Source organism: Brassica rapa, chromosome A02, assembly GCF_000309985.2.
Source record: "Brassica rapa cultivar Chiifu-401-42 chromosome A02, CAAS_Brap_v3.01, whole genome shotgun sequence".
NCBI classification, from domain to species: domain Eukaryota; kingdom Viridiplantae; phylum Streptophyta; class Magnoliopsida; order Brassicales; family Brassicaceae; genus Brassica; species Brassica rapa.
In genome coordinates this window covers 10,796,572-10,818,028 of record NC_024796.2, presented here as the reverse complement: position 1 = coordinate 10,818,028, position 21,457 = coordinate 10,796,572, and the positions used below count along the sequence as shown (strand labels likewise).

General features: G+C 35.4%; 5 protein-coding genes across 6 annotated transcripts in view; 4 read left to right on the top strand and 1 right to left on the bottom strand.

Moving 5' to 3' along the window:
* The window catches only part of LOC103852615 (SNF1-related protein kinase regulatory subunit gamma-1-like), a 423,770-nt gene that overhangs the window by 313,755 nt on the left and 88,558 nt on the right, over positions 1–21,457 (top strand). The gene's annotated exons all lie outside the window — the stretch shown is intronic.
* On the bottom strand, positions 3,363–5,976 carry LOC103852563 (nuclear transport factor 2). The gene is made up of 9 exons (XM_009129465.3): positions 5,747–5,976; positions 5,386–5,575; positions 4,950–5,208; positions 4,638–4,864; positions 4,387–4,561; positions 4,183–4,298; positions 4,025–4,090; positions 3,893–3,953; positions 3,363–3,793 (listed from the first exon to the last, which is right to left on the bottom strand). Exons 2-9 carry the CDS (start codon positions 5,557–5,559, stop codon positions 3,588–3,590), a joined length of 1,284 nt encoding a protein of 427 aa, XP_009127713.1. The 5' UTR covers positions 5,560–5,575; positions 5,747–5,976; the 3' UTR covers positions 3,363–3,587.
* On the top strand, positions 16,832–17,614 carry LOC117131914 (putative methylesterase 15, chloroplastic). Its single transcript, XM_033285036.1, has one exon. The coding sequence runs from the start codon at positions 16,890–16,892 to the stop codon at positions 17,568–17,570; it is 681 nt and encodes a 226-aa protein (XP_033140927.1). The 5' UTR covers positions 16,832–16,889; the 3' UTR covers positions 17,571–17,614.
* On the top strand, positions 17,864–19,254 carry LOC103852560 (putative methylesterase 15, chloroplastic). The gene is made up of 4 exons (XM_033285033.1): positions 17,864–18,167; positions 18,273–18,416; positions 18,577–18,711; positions 18,780–19,254. The coding sequence occupies exons 1-4, from the start codon at positions 17,910–17,912 to the stop codon at positions 19,068–19,070; spliced, it is 828 nt and encodes a 275-aa protein (XP_033140924.1). The 5' UTR covers positions 17,864–17,909; the 3' UTR covers positions 19,071–19,254.
* Positions 19,425–21,075, top strand: LOC103852561 (protein SPIRAL1-like 1). 2 transcript variants are annotated; one of them, XM_033285040.1, is made up of 3 exons: positions 19,425–19,663; positions 20,226–20,487; positions 20,749–21,075. In XM_033285040.1, exons 2-3 carry the CDS (start codon positions 20,250–20,252, stop codon positions 20,841–20,843), a joined length of 333 nt encoding a protein of 110 aa, XP_033140931.1. In that variant the 5' UTR covers positions 19,425–19,663; positions 20,226–20,249; the 3' UTR covers positions 20,844–21,075. The 2 variants fall into 2 exon arrangements, with proteins under 2 accessions (XP_033140931.1, XP_009127712.1); XM_009129464.2 differs by having other exon boundaries at positions 19,427–19,663; positions 20,226–20,501; positions 20,749–21,062.

Sequence of the window (21,457 nt, the reverse complement as noted above, 5' to 3'; positions counted from 1 at the left end):
AAACCAGAAATAATTAGTTCATAGCGAAAGAGGCCATTTTCTCACCTTTTCTGACCGTCTGTCGCTCTCTTCTTTATTACACACTAGGACCGGCCCGCCCTACGGGCGGGATGTGTTACATTTATATTTTTCATTACGAATATATGATTGTTAATATGTAAATCCAATGGTAGGGGTTGGTTTGGAACTTGATGTTGTAGTTGGTTTGTTTGTGTAAAGTTAAATCGATGGATGGACGATTGAAAATAAAAATCATGCTCTTTGAATTATTTTGAGTTTTTGTAGTTGGACTTTATTATTTTTATCTATTGTGGTTGTCTACTGTATATAATATAGTGCAATTTTGGTTGAGCAAGTGCATTGGTGAAAATAACATGAGTTTTATAGGTTGGCTATCGCTGTGGACCTCTGATTTATATGATTAACTCTGGTAATAGTATTTCTTTGTGGGGGCTAGTGCGATTCTTATTGTTGTAGCAAAAATATTAGTCAATATAAATTGTTTTCTACATTGTTTTAAGATCACCTAATGGAAATATTGGCGATTCTACATTGTTTTAGCAAAAATAGTGGCATAGACTGTGATGAAGTCACATCAGATCATTCTGGAAATTTAAAGTGTATATGCATATATGATACAAACTGGAACTGGAATCACCCGTACACTTGGAACGTTTGTGTTATCAGCATCAGAGCCCAATTCTGTTTCAGTGGTGGATCTCAACTCAGTGGAACCAATTTTATGAGTTCTAACAACCGTCTTTTTCACCATCACGGGGGCAGTTCTAACAGATCAGATAACACTGGAAGGAAAGATTTTTCTGCAATGTGTATGATGAGAAAAACAATAATGATTGTTGATGTTTATTAACTAACTGTTACAGAAATATCACTGAGAGAATGAGAAGTCATATTTAATTATTTTTTTAGAACACCAAGCATAATATGTCCGACCCTATTAACAACAATAAAACTGTCTCACACGCGTAAAAACGATTATCTTTGGATTCTATAAACTCCTTATTAAGATTTTTTTGTACCCTGCCTTTCACTTAATTAAAAAAAAGGAATCTCGCTTAGATTTTTTTTACTTAAGATAATTACTCAAACACTATTAAAAAGTTGCATAATTAATAAACATTTAAAATTTATTCTTATTCTTATTCAACACTTGAAAGTTAGCTATGGAATTATAACTTTATTTTCTCTAGGAAAAAGTTTAACCGGAGTTTCCCCGATCCTTATTCAACTTGTGTCAATCAGGGCACAATAGTTGATCGGATAGCTACAATATCCAAAATGTTTCTACATCGAGAGAGGAAAGCTATAAGCAACTACAAAAGGTTTGATTCTTAACCAAAAACTACATAAGTTATTTTATTGTGAGGTCTTAGAAAACTAACAGAGAGACCTGTTTTTTTATAGGCGGAGAGAACACAAAGAGAAGGAGCAATGGTGAAATGTGCAATGATACTCCTTATACTTTGCTTCATAATTATTGTCCTTTTAATTCTCAAGAATGTATTGTTTTAGTCACATCACATACGTATCATTTTTCAGTATCAGCTGTCAGCTGCCCCTTTGTTATAAACAAACGTTAACCATGTCTTTTTCTTGTTGAGTTATCATTTCCAAGTGTTTTCTAAATGTAGAGTTTCAAAAAACAAATAGCAGTTTTTTTTTTTTTTTGTTATCTTGAAAATTTGGAACTGATGGTAACACTGGAAAGAAAAAACAGTTTCATCCATGGATATTGATAAAATATTAGATGAACGCAGCAGAGAAAATATTAGCTTTCATTGATATTGATAAAAAGTTGAGAACAGATAAGAGAAACGTTTTATGGAGTCTCTCCCTTTACCTGCTGGCTGCTGTTTTTATGGAGCTATCATTGATATTTTACCCTGATACACTATTCCAATCCAGACATTGAGAAGCATTTAGATTAATGTGCGTTGCATAGAAAGTAGCAGGTGTAAAACAAAAGAGAACTTACATGTGTAGCATCAGGTCCTTTCTAAGATCCATCAAGATGAAGTGCCTTTTCTTGTATCATTCTCAGTCTAGCAGCTTCTCTCTCTCGCTTCAGCCTGACGCTCTGATCTCTCCCGGATCTCTTCTTCTTATTCTTCTACGTGATCCCTCTTTGTCTCAGTTGACCCTCTTTAAACGCTTCAACTCTTCCTGTTTCTTTTTCTCCCTCTCATTGATATCTAATCTCTCTCATTGTTTCTGTTTTTCATACTCTGATTCCAGTTATGTTTCTTCTCTAACTCAGGCTCTTTCACAACCATCTCATCCTCCAGAGCCTAAGCTTTATCATCTTCCTGAGTCATGAACTGACCATAGCAAAAAATATTAGCAACAGAAAATAAGTTCAAGACAGCGGAGATGTGTAAAGCATCTAACCGGTGAAACTACTCCGATGGTGAAAATTTACGAACATCAAAAACGTACACAACAATCATCAAAATCTGGAAAATGTCTCAGTGAAAAATCTGTAACAGAAACTTAAAAAAAAAACAAAGTGACGATTATAAAGGATTCATGACGGCAAAGATGTGTAACATTAACTGGTGAAACTAATCTGACTATGAACAAAAGGGGGAGTTAAATTGATAACCTTAGAGGAAGACTGAAACGTTAGCCATAGAACACCATGGCGTACATTCCTGGCCTCCCGGAACGGAGCAAACAAACTTAAACGGTGGAGGAGGAGCGGCCAGTCTGCAAATCAGAGAAGAAGACTGAAACGTTAGCCATAGAACACCATTTTTGTTTACTGGGTTGTTTAGAACGAATGAAAGGATAATTCTCAAAGGAGTAAAGCATACCTTTTTTATAGCCGAACTCCATCGCCTTGCATAACAGAAAATCGCATTGAATAGATCGTGGATGATCGATTAATGGAAGGTTGAAAGTGGATATCTCGGTTACTTGTACCGTTCCAGACCGTAAGAAGGGAAGATGAGAGATCGTCTTCAAAACCCTAATCGCCATTAGCGCTGGAGACGAGAAGAGAAGAACACATGATAACTGGAACGGTGCATTTCATTAAGGAAAAGCTAGTGGGCTCAACAGAGAGGTGAAACGGCCCAACAAATATAAAGTCCATACGAATGAACAAAAGCAATAAATGGAACGGTGCGTTTAGCACGCAGCGGACACGTGTCGAGACGACATACACCGAATTTTTGACCTAGACGCCTACATGTCGCAACCTGGAGAGAAAGAACCCTCTTCTATATAAAAAGATGTATATACCTTCGTTTCTTTCCCAAATTACAAATATTCATATGATTTCCATATTAAACCACACAACGGGATTGATTTCAAATTATTGGATACAATACCCTTCCAACAATGAAAAAAAAACTAATTTATTTGTTCTTTTCAAAATATAATAAGGTGCAAGTAAGAAAACGAAAATAAAATAAGATGTAAAAAGAAGAAATTGTGCTGAGATGTCAAAAAGAAAATTAAGAAAGATGAATCTGTAATGTAAAAAAATCTCAACTTGTTGCAAGGTTTAGAATAATAGATTTTCTAAGAAGGCTGCTTCTGCAAATATGAACTCTTCTCGAGTATCAGGCTTTTGGTTTTGGTGTTGTTTGCACACTGTTCTTCTCGTTGTTACCGTTTCCCTTCTTCTCGCTTCTGTTCCTACGGCTTCTGATAGGCTTGAAGTCATCTTCCGCATCTGCAGCAGACCCATTCTCTGTCTTGCTTCCATCTGCTGCAGACCCATTCTCAGTCCTTTTCCCACCAGACGGTTTGCTTCCATCATACTCAACTGCAAACAAAACAAAACAAGTCAAAGTTTTAGACTTGCACAGGAGACACTAACAACTGTTTAGACAAGAGGGTTGGTCTAAAGAAAGAGAAAGCTTGCCTTGCTTTTCCTTTACACGAAGCTTACGGTCTCCAAGCTTGAAGGCATTGTTCTTGGCAGCCTATGGATTTGACAGAGTTTAGAATTAAAAAAAATTCAGAGGGAAACAAGAAACTGGTATTTATAATTTACCTCAAGCACGCTCTGGACAGAGGCAACAGTTTCAAAGGCAACAAAACCGAAGCAAGTTCCACGAGCCTGAGACCACATAAGAAAAATGTTAGAATTGTTTCTTCAATGAAAGGAAGCTAGCAAAGGAAAAAAGACAAGATTGATCGAAAGATCATTACATTGGAGCTTCTGACTTGAACCCCATGTTCTTTGATAGGACCAAACTCCTTGAAAAGTTCATAGAGCTGAGGCGGCATTGCATCCATTGGCAGGTTTGACACAAATATCGAAGTCCCTGAAACCCAAAGTAACAATCACCAATCTGATAATCCAAAAATAGACAAGACAAGAAAAAAGAGTTATTTCATCCTCTTCCTTCTAACCTGGTTCGTCGACAATCCTCTGGTCGTTTTTCCTTTCACGTTTACTAACAGCAGCAGGTGCCTTGGGTGCTGGAGCTGCCTCACGGGGCTTGGGTGCTGCCATGTATTTAGGTTTCTGAACCACTGGGGATGCTTTAACTTGGAACGGAGCAGAGCTTCTCGCCATTGAAGCAACCTGTTTCTCAGGTTAGTTAGATAAGCATTGCATAGACGGGCACATGTAAGAGCAAACCTCCAAAAAGAACACTCACCATTGCAGCAAAAGATTTCTTTCCCCCATCAACCGGAGGAGCAGCTGTATCAGCAACTATCTCTTTAGGTTTCTGAGCAGTAACAGCTTTTTCAGCAGAGTGCTTGTCACTCCCATTGTCCAACGGAGTAGCAGCTTCAGCAACAGCCTTCTTCACTTCAGAAACATCAGCATTAACAGAGTTCTCGGTAGGAGCATGGACAGGCTCCACCACCTCAGTTTCTGGCACTACAAAAGAGTTCTCAACTCAAATCAAGATACGAACATACTCTCTCTCTCTCTATCTATCTATCTTTCAAGTTATAAGACTTACCAGATTCAACAACAGCTGGAAGAGTTGTTGGAGTGGAGGACACTTCATCAACATAACGAAAGATGTCATTAACAACCACATAGGCAGTGTTCTGACGTGCCAGATAGAACATTTGCGAAAACTTCCTCTTCAGGTTGTCTTCTCCAGTCAAAAAACCAATAACCATAATAAATATCCCCTCTTCCAAGGAAGACTGAGAGTCAACACTAAGCACCTCGAATGTAGAAGAGTCACATGAGAGAAAGTGCTTGTCGATAGCCTGGAACCATAATAATAAAAAAAAAAAAAACAAAGCGAAGTCTCTTGCATTAGATAGTACTAATCAAGAGTCTCTCTTAAACTCAAGTCAACAAAGCATTAAAGCATGAGAAACCAATAATTAAAATCATTAACTACTTTACAATAGGAGCATGGAAGGAGGAGACGAGTTTAGTACCTCAAGGGATGTGAAAGAGGTCATGGTACCATCAGGACCTGGTCTGCTGACAACGCTAGCAGCTACATAAAGCTTATGAGCTTCTTGACTCACCTTTCCGACAATATGATAGTACTGTTCCACAAAAGCCTCAGAGACTTGGTGAGCCTCATGTACACCTTCCTCGGTAGCCATATTCCTGTGAATTAACCTTTAAACAAAAATAAATCTAATTAGAGATCCAACAGATGGAGACAATAACCAATCAAATATTCAAATCGAAAAGCCTAGATCAAAACCCCAGAAACAAAAGTTTAAATCTTTCTATCAGATTGAAAAAAAAAGGAAATCACAAATCTGAATTGAGATCAAGAAAATAAACCTGGCGGCAGAGAAAGATGGAACCGAGGAGAGTCCTGAGAATCCGGCGAGAATAAAGGAGGAAGCTTTGGTGTGAGGAGGAGGAGGAGGAGGCTAGAGAGGAGAGCTTGATTAGGGTTTTAGAGAGGTTCACAGATTCTGCTTTGATTGAAGGAAAAATAAAAAAGGGAAGTTGAATATTTATTCTTGAATGTTCTTTCTTATTACAATATACTAGAGCTTTTGTCCGCGCGAATATCTAATAAATATTTTAGTTTTCTAAAAATTTTCTTGTATGTAGATAGTATTAATTAATGATCTCTTTGTTATTGGCCTAAAACAGTTTTAACTATATTTAATTTTGAAATATCAACACACATGAGGAACATCTCTAATGACGTGGAAGGTAATGAAACATTAAATTAAAAAGATAATTTGGTAAACAAAAAAGTTAGCTAAATGTGAGAAAAAATGTTTTATATAGAATTGAGACAATTTTTAATGTTAATACAAATGGTAAAAAAACCTTTTTATTATTGCTTTACAAACACACTATATGTTTTTATAACCCAACTCGGATTCACGATCGAACCGGTAAATCCGGTGATGATATGTAATTTGACTTGGGATTTTTTCCGGTTTGGTTTTCTGAACCTATAGAGCAAGTTTTATAGTTTAGTTTATTGTTGTAAAAAAAACGCTAAAACATCCAGAAATTCGTTAAAACCTAAGACTCTACTACGTGTTAAACCGATGAGTGACTTTTTTAGTTTTTTTTTAATTAACTGATTTTTATATTTTCTTTTAATCATGTATAATATTCCCTAACTTATTTGATTTGTGATTCTTTAACTTTTGATGAAAATTTCACTATGCATCTAAAAATGAAGTGAATAAAGATGAATATAACCAAAACTAAACAATGTGATTTGTTATTAACTTTTTGTTATATACAGTATTACAATTTTCATATTTGCTTCTAGATCACTTTTTATTAATTTTTTTTTGTATTCACATTATAAATTTAAATATTTTTAATATTGATTTTGTTATATTTTTATTATATGTTCTAATTCCCAACTTGTTACAAAGACATTTCCATAGTTTTTAATTTTTCTTTTGATATTTAGTATGTGAAGAAAGATAAATTTTAAATATTTTACTATATTTTTCATAGTTATGTATAATTATATGGTAAAAATAATTACACTATTGACGCATCCGGTCGAATCGTTGATCCCGTAATCCAAATAATAGTCCAGTTCAATGTTTGATTCGGAATTAAAATCATTGCATAGAACTTTTATTATCTCCATTATTATGATTTTTTCAAATCCAACGTGATTGAAAGCAACTAAACATAAGCATAGTAGTTAATCACATTTGTTTGATTGTGTTTATTTTGAGGATTTTACTGTTTTATTCATTAATTAGAGCACCTGCTGACTGTATAGTACTCATAATGTTTCACCATTTATATAGACAATAACAAACATCAAACATTTTCTTAAAAAATAGGAACATGAGTTGTTTTTTGTTTTTTCTGATTTAGCTATTTTCCCCAGACAAATCATTTGTATTTTATTTCGGAGAGAAGTAAGGACATTTACATTGGAGCATCTCTAAGCACATTCTATTTTCTCATCTAAAATAGAGTTTAGAGTAAAAATGCTTCAATTATACTTTACTTTTTATTCTATAATAGAGTAAAAAAGGTGTACTCTATAAATAAAATAATTCATTTATTTTTTATTCATCAATTTATTTTTCACTCTAAAACTTAGTATTATTGGAGTAGTATTCAATTTTATTATAGAATAACTCTGTTTTGATGAAAAAATAGAGTGAACCATTGAAGATGGTCTTAGTAAACATCTCATAAAATATTTCAATGCTAATAAAAAATCAAAGTATCTCAATAATAAAAAAAGAAACGAAATGAAAATGAGAAGAAGAATGAAAAACTCATTTGATAGTTGTCAAATGCTTATCAGTCAAGTTTCAAAATATTAAAATTATATATAACTGACTTCGTATTTGGCATGTAAAAGCTATTTTAGCCAGCACTTGAGCATATTCTATTTTAGTTAAACAATTTGATATTCCGGAGAACAAATATGATTCAGGACTGTAATCTAATAGCAGTACGCACATCAACGCTGTTTATCATATGTTATTCAGGTACGACAAAGATACAATTTCAGAAAATTATTTATTAATTTATAGTTCCAGAAATAGTTACATACGTTCATTAAATATATTTTTTAAGTTCTCGGTCAAAAAATGGAAACATATTTTAAATTATATTTGATTTGAAACAATTTGAATAAAACTGTTAACGTATGTCAAATATAATTGTGAAACTAACTTATACCACTATCTTGTAAGACTACAAGCAACATTCTTCAACTTGAAACTGCACATTCAGACGTCCTTTCAGATCATGTGGGGAGCGCATACGTAACTGGTTGTATGAATCTTCCAATACATAAGCTCAGCAAACACTTATATGCAGGGACCTTTACCTCTCTTGTTTTCAAAATCCTTCAACCTGGTGCCTTAGATTCAGAAAGGTTCTCTAGTAATCTTGGATTTTGCCTATGCTTCTCCGCAAACTTTGCAAATGTCAGGAGCCTTCGATTTTCCAGAGAAGCTACGCTGGATTTAGAAGATGAACTATGGCGGACTCTCCATCTATCACATTCGCATGATTCTGCTGTAACATTAACAGAGTTTGAATTTTCTGACATAGAACAAAGATAAGCACAATAAGAGGAAGGAACCTCTGAGTTCCTGGAGAAAGAGGGGACAAAGGAGAGACCCCAAGGGCATGATCACCATTGGATATGGGTTGTTGTAGCTGCAATATGATCCATCAACAACTCAGTCATGCGATACACTGGCTATGTCCTTGCCAAGGGGTCTAGTCTTTTCACAGTGTTTTGTTCCTCGTGTTCTGCTTTCTCTTCGGTTTCAAATATTGCTATCATCACTAACAGAAGTTAGTGAGCTTAGAACTTGTAGAACATGGAGTGTTGAAGCACCTGCCATGGAACATGTGCTGTGATGCAGCCTCTGTATTGCTCAGTGCCGCCAGCTCATGGGCAAATGAGGAAGTCAACCACTTGCCAACTGTGAGAGTTCTTTAGCAAAAACTTCTTATGAGCCACATTTACCACAGCTAGCTTTTAGAATACCTCTCCTGCTAAAAAGTAAATTTTATTTGTTAATCTATGAATGTACAAAATTAAAAGCGTGTAAGAAAGTCAGGGATATGAAAATACATATGTTGTCTTGACTACGGTGGGATGCATACATAAATATAAGAAGAAAGACGACACTCAGGAAAGCAAGCTCCCTTCTTTGACACCAATCGGATCAGGCTCTGTGTCCACGTCTGCTCCATCAGACATCCCAACAACCTCAGCAAGCTCTCCTCCTAACTGATCCCTAAAGCTAACTCGTAGCTTCTTCCTCCTCTTACCCACAACCCCACCTTCTGATCCCCCCCCCCCTTATCTTTCCTTTTGCCCAACACAGAACCAGATTCTCCATTGCTCAAACCGTACCGATTGAGCAAAGTATTGTAAGCAACAACAGCTTCCTCGTCAGAAGGATCAGGAGGCGGCGGAATTATATGGAAGAATGCAAAGACGGTGGTGTCTTTTACCCTTCATCCACTCGCTCAGATTCAGAATCTTCTCGTGTTTCACTTGAAGCTTCTTCACCAACCCTTCTTTTCTGATCTCTTAGTCTGGGATGTTGTGTAGACAACTAACTATTCCAGTAAACCCATGACCTGAAACATACAGAACAGAGATCTTGATGAGTTTTGTGGCGGAAAGCATTCTGAAATCAAAGGTAAGAGATGCCCTTGACCAGAGATCTTGAGGCAACAATTGAAAGCAAGAACTAATTTGAACAACAACAACTATCAATCTACAATGAAAAGACTTGGTGAATGTATGGATTATCAAATCTAAACCAAAGCTGTTGGGATTAAAATCACCAAACCAAGATTACCTATGGTGGCGTAGAAATCCTCCGTTGTAGAACAATCTGGGGCTGCAAAAAAATAATTTTATTTATATGAAGATCGAGACAGGAGGAAAGTGCGATGTGAAAGCATCCAGAAGAACTCACCATTTAATAAAATCCCCCTCTTTGCAATGACGACAATGAAACTCAATCAAAATAAATCGGTTATAATAACTTTTTTTTCTTGAAACACTGTTATAATAACTATAGAACCCAGAATTAAGTTTTTGAACTAACCTGCTTTTGACACAGAATCTGAGTGGATTGCTTTCACTCTGCATCCTTCTTTATATGAATGATAAAGGGAAGTGGAGAAAGGATGCGACTGTTTTGAAAAGGGCAATAATGTGTAAAATTAATTGGAGAAGATGTAAGCGAAACTCTGAACGGTGAAGTTGGCTGGAGTAATCGGAAAGGCCACGAAAGAGGAAGAAAGCCTTTAGGTTAGGTTGTGTCAAAGCTGATATGGCATCTTAAAACGATTTGATTGGCTGGAATTAATTTGCATACGTGGACACTCTTAGAGCTTTAGATATCCTCCTTTTAGTATAGGTTAGATATATGTGTGCACGGACTTAATTCCAACTAGTTATTTGGTTTTGTTTTTGTGTGTGTTTACTGTTATATCCTTTTCCCGTTGACCCTAATGACTTGACTTTAACCACGGTTAAAAGGTTAAAAGGTTAAAAGGGAAAAAAGAAAGAGAATAACCTGAACTTTTGTACTCACTGATCAAATCTAGTGGTTCGTGTGTGGTTCGTACTTGCTTTCGTCATGTATTGGAACTCTTCAAGGCACTTTATGAATCAAACGCAAATGCCATTGTGTTATTGTTATGTTACATGAAGAATTGCAATATCTAATATTTAATTAACTAATAATCATAGATCTTTAAAGATAAATACAGAAGATCTAGTATTGTTCTATTCAAGATATTTATATAACTTTCCTTTTATATCTTCAATGATATTTTTAGGCGAAAAAAGATCCTTTTATATCTTCAATGATATTTTTAGGCAAAAAAAGAACAATTATTGTAAGAATTTTATCTTTAAAATTTGATTTTTGGTTTACAATAAGATAATATGATTGGTTCTAAAAGAAATATAGATATATATCTTATATTATTGTTGGGAATGATAACAAATTAACGATGAATAGTAACACATGACATGGACCAACCCATAAAAAGGAGATTCATGTGATGTCAAAAAAGAGAGAGGAGATTCATGCTCAATCCGGAAAGCATCCAGTAAAAATGTTCTTAAGGTTAAATTTAAATCCAAAATATATAATACTAGGGTAGATGCGCGCTTCGCACTGTTTGGTTGGAACCTGTATTTAATATGATTCTTTTACGATTGGTGTAACTGCTAATTTACGTACCAGAGATTGTAGGCATGACATTGTTATTTTTAACATAAGAGGATGGTGTGAGTTTATTGTTTTTGTCCAAACTTCGCAATTATTAATATTTCTATGTTTAGTTGCAATCTTCTTTCTTTGACAACACCCAAATTGTGATCCGAGGTTGGTATTTGTCTAAGAAGTTCGAATAATTTAGTTTTATTTTTTTTTGTCTTTGAACGTGTCTTGAGACCATGAGTTAACATATTTTTAGATTATGAAAACGTAGCTAGTAGCATGTGTAACACTGGTTTCGGTTCTAATAATTGTTCCTCTTATTTCTATAGTTTATCTAATTACTCTAATTTTACAGTCATATTTTGATGTGCTTCCTGCATTGTCCGTTTTTATTTTATTTAGTTTACATTCAGGTTTACCAAGCATTGGCTGATCGACGCAGACTCTACCTTACGCAACATTATTATTACCGAATAAACGTAACAAATGAAAAAGAACACAAAGATTTAACGTGGTAAACACCAATAGGTTATCTCCACAACCCATACAAATATCTATCCACAAGAAAAACAAATTAGATTGCTCTCTATTTCAGTTGCTATAAAGGTTTAGAGGTGGCACAAGATATATATAATGGTATCTTGAGTCCTAAAAATCCTAGAATTAATGTGCCTCAAAACACTTAAGCCCAAACCGATACATGTTTCCTAGAGCATCAAAATGTTAGATGCAGCTTTTCTGAAGTAGGAATTCATCAGTGTTGTAGGTGAAACACACAGATTCAAGACACTACAATAAAGCAATTAAACCAACCCAAATTGAAAGGTACTGAACCCGGAATAATTACACTAAAACATGACCTTGATTCCTATATCCGAAGAATTATGTTATGAACCCAAATCAAACTAAAAATCGAACGAATATCGAAAATATAAAAAATATATATCCAAAATATTATACACTATTTGCAACAACCCATAAATCCGAATATATATTTTTAATATGAATTCAGTGTATTTGATATGATTACGATTTTGATTTAAGATTGCAGATTGCAGAAGTCTCTGTATTGAGAACGGAACTCAGTAAATACGCATAAAAGAGGTTTTATTATGTTATAGATGAACTCAGTTGATAGCTGCAAACATACCCTTTGAATATAGATCAAGCCAATTGTATGTTATTGCAAAAGTGTCTAAGTCGTCTAAGATATTTTAGAGAGTTCTTGGCTTTCTGTAGTAAAGTGTCGAGATACCCGTAGATGTTTTTGAGATGATCTTGAATGACCTTTTAGAATTGATTAGCCCCCTTATTTATATAAGATTGAAGGCAGAGTATTTTCTTTTTTCCTCTAGGCTTTTCCTTTTGTCTTTAAGGTATTTGAGAAATTCTTGGGTTCACCCCCTAAGGTGAACCTCTAGATTCACCAACCAATAGTGTTTGAGTATTTGATATTTGATATCTTTTAAAAAAGGAAACAAAATTGAATTTCCAAATAAGATTATATTTTAAAAATAAAACAATAAAAATACATAAAAATAGTTACAAAATAAAAATAAATAAATATTGTTAAACCTTTAGCAAAATACTAAATCCTATACCCTAAATCCTAAACTCCAAACCCTAAATTATAAACCTTAAATCTTGGATAAACCGTAAACCATTGGAAAATTTTAAACCCTAAATCATACATTAAAAACTAAATCTTAATAACACTAAACTCTAAACCCTAATCACTAAAACCTAAACCTTTGGATAAACCCTGAACCCTTGGATAAATCATAAACTCTAAATCAAAAATATTTAAAATTAAACCCTAGAGTTTATGATTTATCCAAGGGTTCAGAGTTTACCCAAGGGTTTAGGGTTTAGTGATTAGGATTTAGGGTTTAGTGTTATTAAAATTTAGTTTTTAATGTATGATTTAGGGTTTAAGATTTTTTAACGTTTAGAGTTTATCCAAAGTTTAAGGTTTAATATTTAGGGTTTAGAGTTTAGGATTTAGGGTATAGGGTTTAGGATTTAGGTTATAGGGTTTAGTATTTTGCTGAAAACTTAACAATATTAATTAATTTATTTTTTGTAACTATTTTTATGTATTTTTATTATTTTATTTTAAAAATATAATCTAATTTGGAAATTTAATTTTGTTTCCTTTTTTAAAAGATATCAAATATCAAATACTCAAACACTATTGGTTGGTGAACCTAGAGGTTCATCCTAGGGGGTGAACCAAGTATTTCTCAAGGTATTTTTCTTTTTATCGCCAACTTCGTTTTCTGCGATGATTTCCTTTTCCTTGTTGAATTCATATTCTTTGCTAACTTTCCATTTAATAGCTTTCAGTATAAGTCACTTGGATAAGTCATTTTCTCAGAGAAACTGGTCTTCCTATCCTAGTCACTAACGAGCTTCTCTGTGACAATTTGAGTGCAGTCATGCTTACTGCCAATCTTGCTTTCCATTCCAAAACCAAGCATTTTGAACTAAACCATCATTATATGAGAGAGAGAGAGTCCCTCTTGGTACACTTGTGGTTAAACACATTCCGGGAATGCATCAGCTGGCTAATATATTCACCAAGTCTCTGCATGTTTCCTCATTCAGTCTAAGGAACAAACTTGGCGTGACTAAACCATTTACTCCAAATTTTAGGGGGACTGTTAAGACTGAAACACAAAACGGCAGTGCTTCATCAGTTGGGCTCGGACATAAGAAGACATTGGACGGTCACGAATCACTGTAGCCCATCAAGAGAACGTGCCAAAATCAAAACGGAGCACAACAGTCTCCTCTACAAACAATAAACGACAAAGTTGGCAAAAACAGAAAAGCTGTCACAAAAGAAATTGTTGGAAAGGTCACAAAGACTTGTACGAAAAGCATCATGCATATCCACAATCGATTCAATATGTTAGCGACCATAGCAGCTTACTGAGATGAAGACAAGTGTCTTTAGATCCTTATATTGGCTTTAATATATAACAATTAGTTTGTACTGCATGAAACTCAAGAAGAATCAATAATAAAAATATTCAGTTTCACTCTCTTTAGCATTTCTTTCAGAATGTACCCTGATTATAATGGGCCTGTTTGTTTCTCCATCTGGATGGACCATCTGGATGAAGATGAGAGTTTTGTTTGTTTAGGCACTAAAAGTGCAATTCATTCAGATGGATCATCCGGAAGATTTTTGAAAATTTAAGCTTAATTTTAAAGTCCATTCAGCTGAGCCAATTTGGATCATTTGAATGAAGATGGTTCATTCAAAATGGTATAATGTCTATTATGCCCCTAATGTAATTTACAAATTATAAATATAAACATAATATCATTTTTGTCACAAACGAAAACTGACAAAACTACAAAAACACTTTTTCCCGTGCTAAAAACTACTTTTTCACGCTAAAACCCCAAAACGCATTTTCCCGCTAAAATTGCAAAAATATGTTTTCCCGTCAAAATTACAAAAACGTGTTTTCCCGCAAAAATCGAAAAACATGTTTTCATGCCAAAATCACAAAAAAAAATTGTTTTCACGCCAACACCCCAAAATACATTTTTCCGCCAAAACACAAAAAACATGTTTTCCCGCCAAAGTCGCAAAACGTGTTTTTTCGCCAAAATTCCAAAAACGTCTTTTTCCGCCAAAACCAAAAAACTTGTTTTCTCGCCAAAACCGAAATTTGTATTTTCCCGTCAAAATCGCAAAATCCCGTTTTTCCGCGAAAACCATAAAATTTGTTCCCGCCAAAAACGTGTTTTCCCGCCAAAACCGCAAAAACATGTTTTTCCGCCAAAATCGTAGAACATGTTTTCCCGCCAAAACCGCAAAAACGCGTTTTCTCGCCAAAACCGCAAAAACGCGTTTTCCCGCCAAAACCGCAAAAGCATGTTTTCCCGCCAAAATCTCAAAAACGTGTTTCCTCCAAAAACGCAAAAAATACGTTTTCCCGCCAAAAACGTGTTTTCCCGCCAAAACCGCAAAAGCACGTTTTCCCGCTAAAATCACAAAAACGTGTATCCCTCCAAAAATGCAAAATGCATTTTTCCGCCAAAAACGTGTTTTCCCGCCAAAACCGCAAAAACGCGTTTTCCCGCCAAAACCGTAAAAACGCGTTTTCCCGCCAAAACCGCAAAAATTCGTTTTTCCGTCAAAATCGCAAAAACATGGTTCCCTCCAAAATAAAAAAAAAACGTGTTTTCCCACCAAAAATGTGTTTTCCCGCCAAAAACGTGTTTTCCCGCAAAAACGTGTTTTCTCGCCAAAGCTGCAAAAACCTGTTTTCTCGCCAAAACCGAAAATTTGTATTTTCCCGGCAAAGCCGAAAAATCTCGTTTTCTCGCCAGAACCGAAAAATCTTATTTTCCGCCAAAACAGAAAAATGTGTTTTCTCGCTAAAACCGAAAAATCTTGTTTTCCCGTCCAAACCGCCAAAAGAAAACTCGTTAATTTTGAAATAATTCTAATGTAAATATATTAAACTAAATAATTAAATGTAATATAGTTAAAATTAATATCAAACATATGATTAAATCAATACAAGGATATTTTAGTAATTTGTTTACTAAACTCATTTGAATGAAAATGAAAATAAAAAAAACAAACTTAAGATCCATTAAGATGATTCATCTAGATGAACTATGTGGATGGAGAAACAAACAATCACAAAAATCTGAATGGATCATTTGAATAGATCATACAAATGAATCATTTGGATGGAGATGACAAATGATGAAACAAACAGCCCCAATATTACAATTTTTCAAAAAAAAATTTTGTTTTTTGCCAGAATGTAATTATTTCTTACACTCATTCAAGATTGGTTCGGTGTGGAATAAATTTCTACATAAAACAGTATACCGTATTAAGTTCGCTCATTCATTATAATTGGTGTTACAATTTTATATCTTTCTCTAATCCATATCGATATACCTTAGGGATGAAGTTGAAGGTGCAGTAGGTGTAGACAATAGCACGTGGTCCGGCGATAATTAGCTACACAGAACAACCATTTGCAATGACCAAAAAGGCCACAAATATTTCGTGGTCCGGCGATAATTAGCTACAAATATGTAAAGACCAGTTCGTGGATATTTGCTATAAGTGCTCATTAATTAGGTGTATGTAGCTATAGTTGTAGCCAAAATACAAGAAAAACTTCATATGTTCGTCTAGGCTAGCTAATACTATTTTTCAGCCAACAGAGAATATAGGCTAGATCGTGGCCGTGGCCTCAGAGCAAACCATTAACCATGGCTAATCGTAGGGCAATATTAACAGTTTTACCAGTGGCTGCTAGTCAAAACCAGAATGTACTAATAATCTTCAACAAGATGATGCTAATTAACCTGCAAAGTGCATCCATAACCACAAAGATACGAGGAATCTGTGTGTTTATTGTTGTATCCTTGTAAAATTTGCCTGCACTAGAAAGTCAAAGGACCAGAGATATTGCTCAGAGCCTCAGAGAAAGTGCCCTCCCATGTTCCTTCCTCTTTCTTCTTATATCCAACTGTCCAGGCAATCAATCAGTATTCACAAGACTATAATAGAATATTGAAATTTAAAATCTAAAATTTTAAAACAAAATTTTATCCTATGTGTGTTTTTGTGAGATCAATAAGGCATAATAAGTATCAAAAACTATTACGATCAAGCAGATTTAATCAAGAGATGACACTTACTTAAAGCACAGCTTCACAACGTGAAGGTCTCAACTTGACATTTTTGCACCCATCAAAAATCAAAATCAACACACATGGAAGCACGAACATTCTCCATATATATATATATACATAACACACATACAAACGTGTATTCACATTCACATACTCATCCCTTAAACACCAAAACCCTAAAAAAAATGGGAAACTCTTTGAGATGCATCTCGCAAGACCAAGAACAGAACCAGAAGAAACCCACTGTCGTCAATGGAGGAGGAGGAGAGAGTAGCAACTCCGAGAAACACGTGCGTAGGCTGTCGCTGATACCATCTTTCCGTCGCCGGACTTTACTACCGTCTCTCTCCTGCGCCGGATCATCAACGTCTGGATCGTCCACGTCGAAGAAAGGAGGTGTCAAGACGAAGAAGAAGATCAGAGAAAGACACCACCAAGAGCATCATCACCACGATAACGAGAAAGACTCTCGTATCCAAGAACAAACCTTAGCTGCTACAAATGTACTCTTTAGCCAGACGCCTCGTAACAGCAACTCTGCTCCTCCTTTTAGACGGTCCACCTCCGTCGTCTATCCATCCTCTCAGCCACCTCCCTCCGCCGTGGCTGCCGTCACAGGTTCTGTTTCTGGTGTCCTGACTCCTAAAAAGTCTACTTGTGGATTCGTGAGGAGTTCCAGCAATAGGCAGAGATCAAGCACTGATCCTGTTCTCAAACCCAATCAGCTTCTAGACAAGGCAAGCACATTATTATTTAATTAATTATCTTATTCATTTTCATAACTTTTAATTCAATCAAAATAAGTGATGTTTTAAATCTTTTGAACATTCATTAAAAAATTATTAATTTTATTCAAGGGAAATTTATGTTCCTTTGCATTAAAACAGTAATAGCTATGTTTAATTTGAACCAATACAGAATACAAATGGTATTTATGTAGAAGCTCGAAAACATCGTAACTAAAATATTTTTTATTTTAAAACATTATTTAAGGTAAAACGAAGAGAATATATGAATTTTTTTGATAACCACATTCTATATACATTTTATAGAAGTCAACACATATATTGAGTGCTATTTTATGTTACTGACCGTATTATATGAAAAATGGGTGGAAACAGGAGCTGAAGGTGGAAGGTGCAGACACGAAGCGGTTCGTGCTGGTTCATGGAGGAGGGTTTGGGGCGTGGTGTTGGTACAAAACCATAACACTCTTAGAGAAACATGGCTTCCAAGTGGACGCCGTTGACTTGACCGGTTCTGGTGTCAGTTCCTTCGACACCAACAACATCACCAGCCTCGCTCAGTATGTCAAACCCCTCCTCCACTTCTTCGACACCTTGAAACCCACAGAAAAGGTCGTAGGCTCTTAGCTCTCTTCAAATCTTATTATTTGTTCTTTTCTAAGTAACCATATATAAATGTTAATTTTAATAACCAAGATTTTCAATTGATGGGTGCAGGTGATTTTAGTGGGACATGATTTTGGAGGTGCGTGTATGTCGTATGCCATGGAGATGTTCCCTTCTAAGATCTCTAAGGCTGTTTTCATCTCTGCTGCTATGTTGGCTAATGGCCAGAGCACCCTTGATCTCTTCAATCAACAGGTTTTTTTTTCATAACCATCAAATCTCTAAATTTAATTGATTTTTTTGTTGCTTTTAGAATTTGCTGAACAACTACATACTGTTCCATAATTGGTAATTACACTTTTTTGTTTCTCCTAATTAGAAGAACCATTTTGATCCTTCGTATTTATTTTTCCAGCCTGAGTCAAGTCATGATCTGATGGAACAAGTCCATCTATTCTTGTACGCCAACGGCAAAAAGAGCTCACCAACAGCCGTTGATTTCGACAGATCTTTGCTCAGGGATTTTTTCTTTAATCAGAGCCCTCCAAAGGTACACATAAGCTAACACCCAAACCGGTATGATTCGGTTTGACTAAACCTGACTTGTTTTGGTAACAGGATGTTGCATTGGCGTCGGTGTCCATGAGACCGATCCCGTTCGCACCGGTAATCGAGAAGCTACACGTGTCGGAGAAGAATTACGGTTCAATCCGACGGTTCTACATCAAAACCATGGAAGATGATTACGCTGTACCGGTTTGTCTCCAAGACGCGATGATCAAATCAAACCCTCCAGAACAAGTCTTCCAGCTCAAAGGATCCGATCACGCTCCCTTTTTCTCTCGTCCTCAGTCCTTGAACCGAATACTCGTCGAGATTTCTCAAATTCCTTCCAAGAAATCTTCCTAAACATGTAACCGGTTATGTCAAAACCAAACCGTACCGGACATAGGATCCCGTAAACGTAAAGCTAGAGATTGTCGGATTTGATTTCTTGGAGTTTGCTGCAGAGATATGAACATCCCATTTGCTATCCTTTTTCATTATTTGTAACTTTTCTATCAAACAGTAACCTTTATTATAAAATTTTGATTAATTAATGCAAAATATCAGAAAAGTGAAATTAATTAGTGGAGTACGATATTTAAAGAACAAAACGACACGGATTTAGACAGTGATTGTTCTGTAAAATTGACGTGCCAGCTAACCGTTACTGTAAAAAAAAAAAATTGTTATTTTCCTTTGCTAAATTCGTTCTTGTCTTTTAAATAAATGGATAGATCTTGCTAATAGATTCTCGAAGTAAAAGTGAGGGATAGAAATATCTCACGTTCTCGTTTCAAAAGAGATCTTTCTATCAGCTTTTGTGTTTTGTGCCTATATAAATCACATCACAAGTCACATGCATCTTGCTTTCTCTCACTTACTATTCTTCTTCTCTCCGATCATCACCTTGCCGATTCATATCAATCCTTGGATCTATTCTTATCAGATTCTCGCAGGTAAATGTTTTCAGATTTGCTCCTTACAAGAGGTCGTGTTGTTTTACATGTTTGATTGGTATGTCTTTCTTTCTATGTTGTTGCGATGGACTACGCAGATTTGATATAAACTGTCTCTAGGTTATCGAGTAGTTGATTTTGTTAGGCTTTGATCGAATATTCAGAAGTTATTACCAATCAGAGTTATGTTCGTACGATGTGAATGTTATCATTGGATAGTTTGGATCTTGTAAATATATAATTTTTTACCTCAAACACAACTGGTTACATTGGATAGTTTGGATCTTGTATATATATAATTTTTTACCTCAAACACAACTGGTTACATAATATTGAAACATATTATATTAAGAAAATAAATAAGTTTCAATATTTTTTTAATTTGTATGAAAAATGTGGAAATGACACTTTTTCATGAAACCGAGGGAATAGTAATATGAAGTTTGAGTAAGGCTGTTTGATATCTTTTACCAGACAATGTTCTGTATAGAATATGATGTGCTGATTCTTGATCTTCTCATATATGTTCCAAATCACAAAGCTATATAATAATATCTTTCAGAGAAGCAAGATTGAGAGGGAGAGAATGGGGCGTGGAGTTAGTGCAGGTGGAGGGCAGAGTTCTTTGGGATATCTTTTTGGGAGCGGAGAGGCGCCAAAGCCAGCCGTTAACAGTGCCTCAGCTGAAACTCAGCCCCCTCCTCCATCTACTACACAACCTAAAACCGTTGCTCCAAAACCTGTTGATATTACCAAACAAGGCCCAGCTGGTCTTAATAGCAACTCTGCAAACAATTACATGCGCGCTGATGGACAGAACTCTGGCAACTTCCTCACCGTATGTTTCCTTCTCTCTTTCTTTTTTAAAAATGGTGTAAGCACAGACGCTGGGCTACCACCTCAATGAATCAGGTTGTGTGGGCTGATGATTGTATAGCAAAAACATTCTTGTCTTTTCGTGTCTTAGATTAGCTGCCTGAAGATGAGGAAACCATTATATAATGATGAGGCCTTGCGTTAACTTAGTAATCTTCAAAAACTCGTGGTATATAGTTGCTAAAGCCTGTCTTTTGCTTGATATGCAGGACCGGCCTTCTACCAAGGTCCACTCAGCTCCAGGAGGTGGCTCGTCTCTGAATTACCTCTTTGGTGGTGGCAGCAGCAACTAGCAAATGAGTAGAACTGTGTCACTCTCTATCTTCTTATCACCAAGTCCTCCACTCATTCTTGTTCCCTGGGAAAAACTGTTTTTATGATGTCTAAATATTCGTATATGTATGTGTTTCATATGTTGTATTTCGTATTTCAAAAATAACACTGGTGATGATATACCACATTTCTAGAGGTTTCCATGATTCAGAGGTGTATCTAAATTTTGTTTTACTGCAGAAATATTGTGAGGATACATTATGCATACGCTTGCGGTTTTGAACCAGACCAAACATGCCAAACCGAACTGATTATTCAGTTTTCGGTTTGACTGAACCGATCGACACATTTCAATACTAATTCAGTTTGGCAATCGATTAGAAAAAAATTATACCAATATTTCGAACTAGCAGAAATAACTAAAAAAAAATTATTTGAATATAACTGAATTTAATCAAAATTAACCGAAATCATCCCATATTTTCGGATTAATTAGATATATTTTTCAGTTCCCGAATTAAGCAAAAAACTGAAATACCCCGGTTCAACCGATCTTACCGAGAATCCGCTTGCATAAAACTATAACCGGAGCTGTATGTAAATGGAAGAAAGTAACAAGCAAATAATATTCCAGCGTGGAATATT

Coding starts and splice junctions, on each gene's coding strand:
- LOC103852563 (XM_009129465.3), bottom strand. CDS start 5,559: ATGGCTACCGAGGAAGGTGTACATGAGGCTCACCAAGTCTCTGAGGCT. Junction 4,865..4,949: donor TCCAGCTGTTGTTGAATCTG/GTAAGTCTTATA, acceptor ACTCTTTTGTAG/TGCCAGAAACTGAGGTGGTG. Junction 3,794..3,892: donor TCGTGTAAAGGAAAAGCAAG/GCAAGCTTTCTC, acceptor TTTTGTTTGCAG/TTGAGTATGATGGAAGCAAA.
- LOC117131914 (XM_033285036.1), top strand. CDS start 16,890: ATGGAAGCACGAACATTCTCCATATATATATATATACATAACACACAT.
- LOC103852560 (XM_033285033.1), top strand. CDS start 17,910: ATGAAAAATGGGTGGAAACAGGAGCTGAAGGTGGAAGGTGCAGACACG. Junction 18,168..18,272: donor CCTTGAAACCCACAGAAAAG/GTCGTAGGCTCT, acceptor TGATGGGTGCAG/GTGATTTTAGTGGGACATGA. Junction 18,417..18,576: donor TTGATCTCTTCAATCAACAG/GTTTTTTTTTCA, acceptor TTATTTTTCCAG/CCTGAGTCAAGTCATGATCT.
- LOC103852561 (XM_009129464.2), top strand. CDS start 20,250: ATGGGGCGTGGAGTTAGTGCAGGTGGAGGGCAGAGTTCTTTGGGATAT. Junction 20,502..20,748: donor ACTCTGGCAACTTCCTCACC/GTATGTTTCCTT, acceptor CTTGATATGCAG/GACCGGCCTTCTACCAAGGT.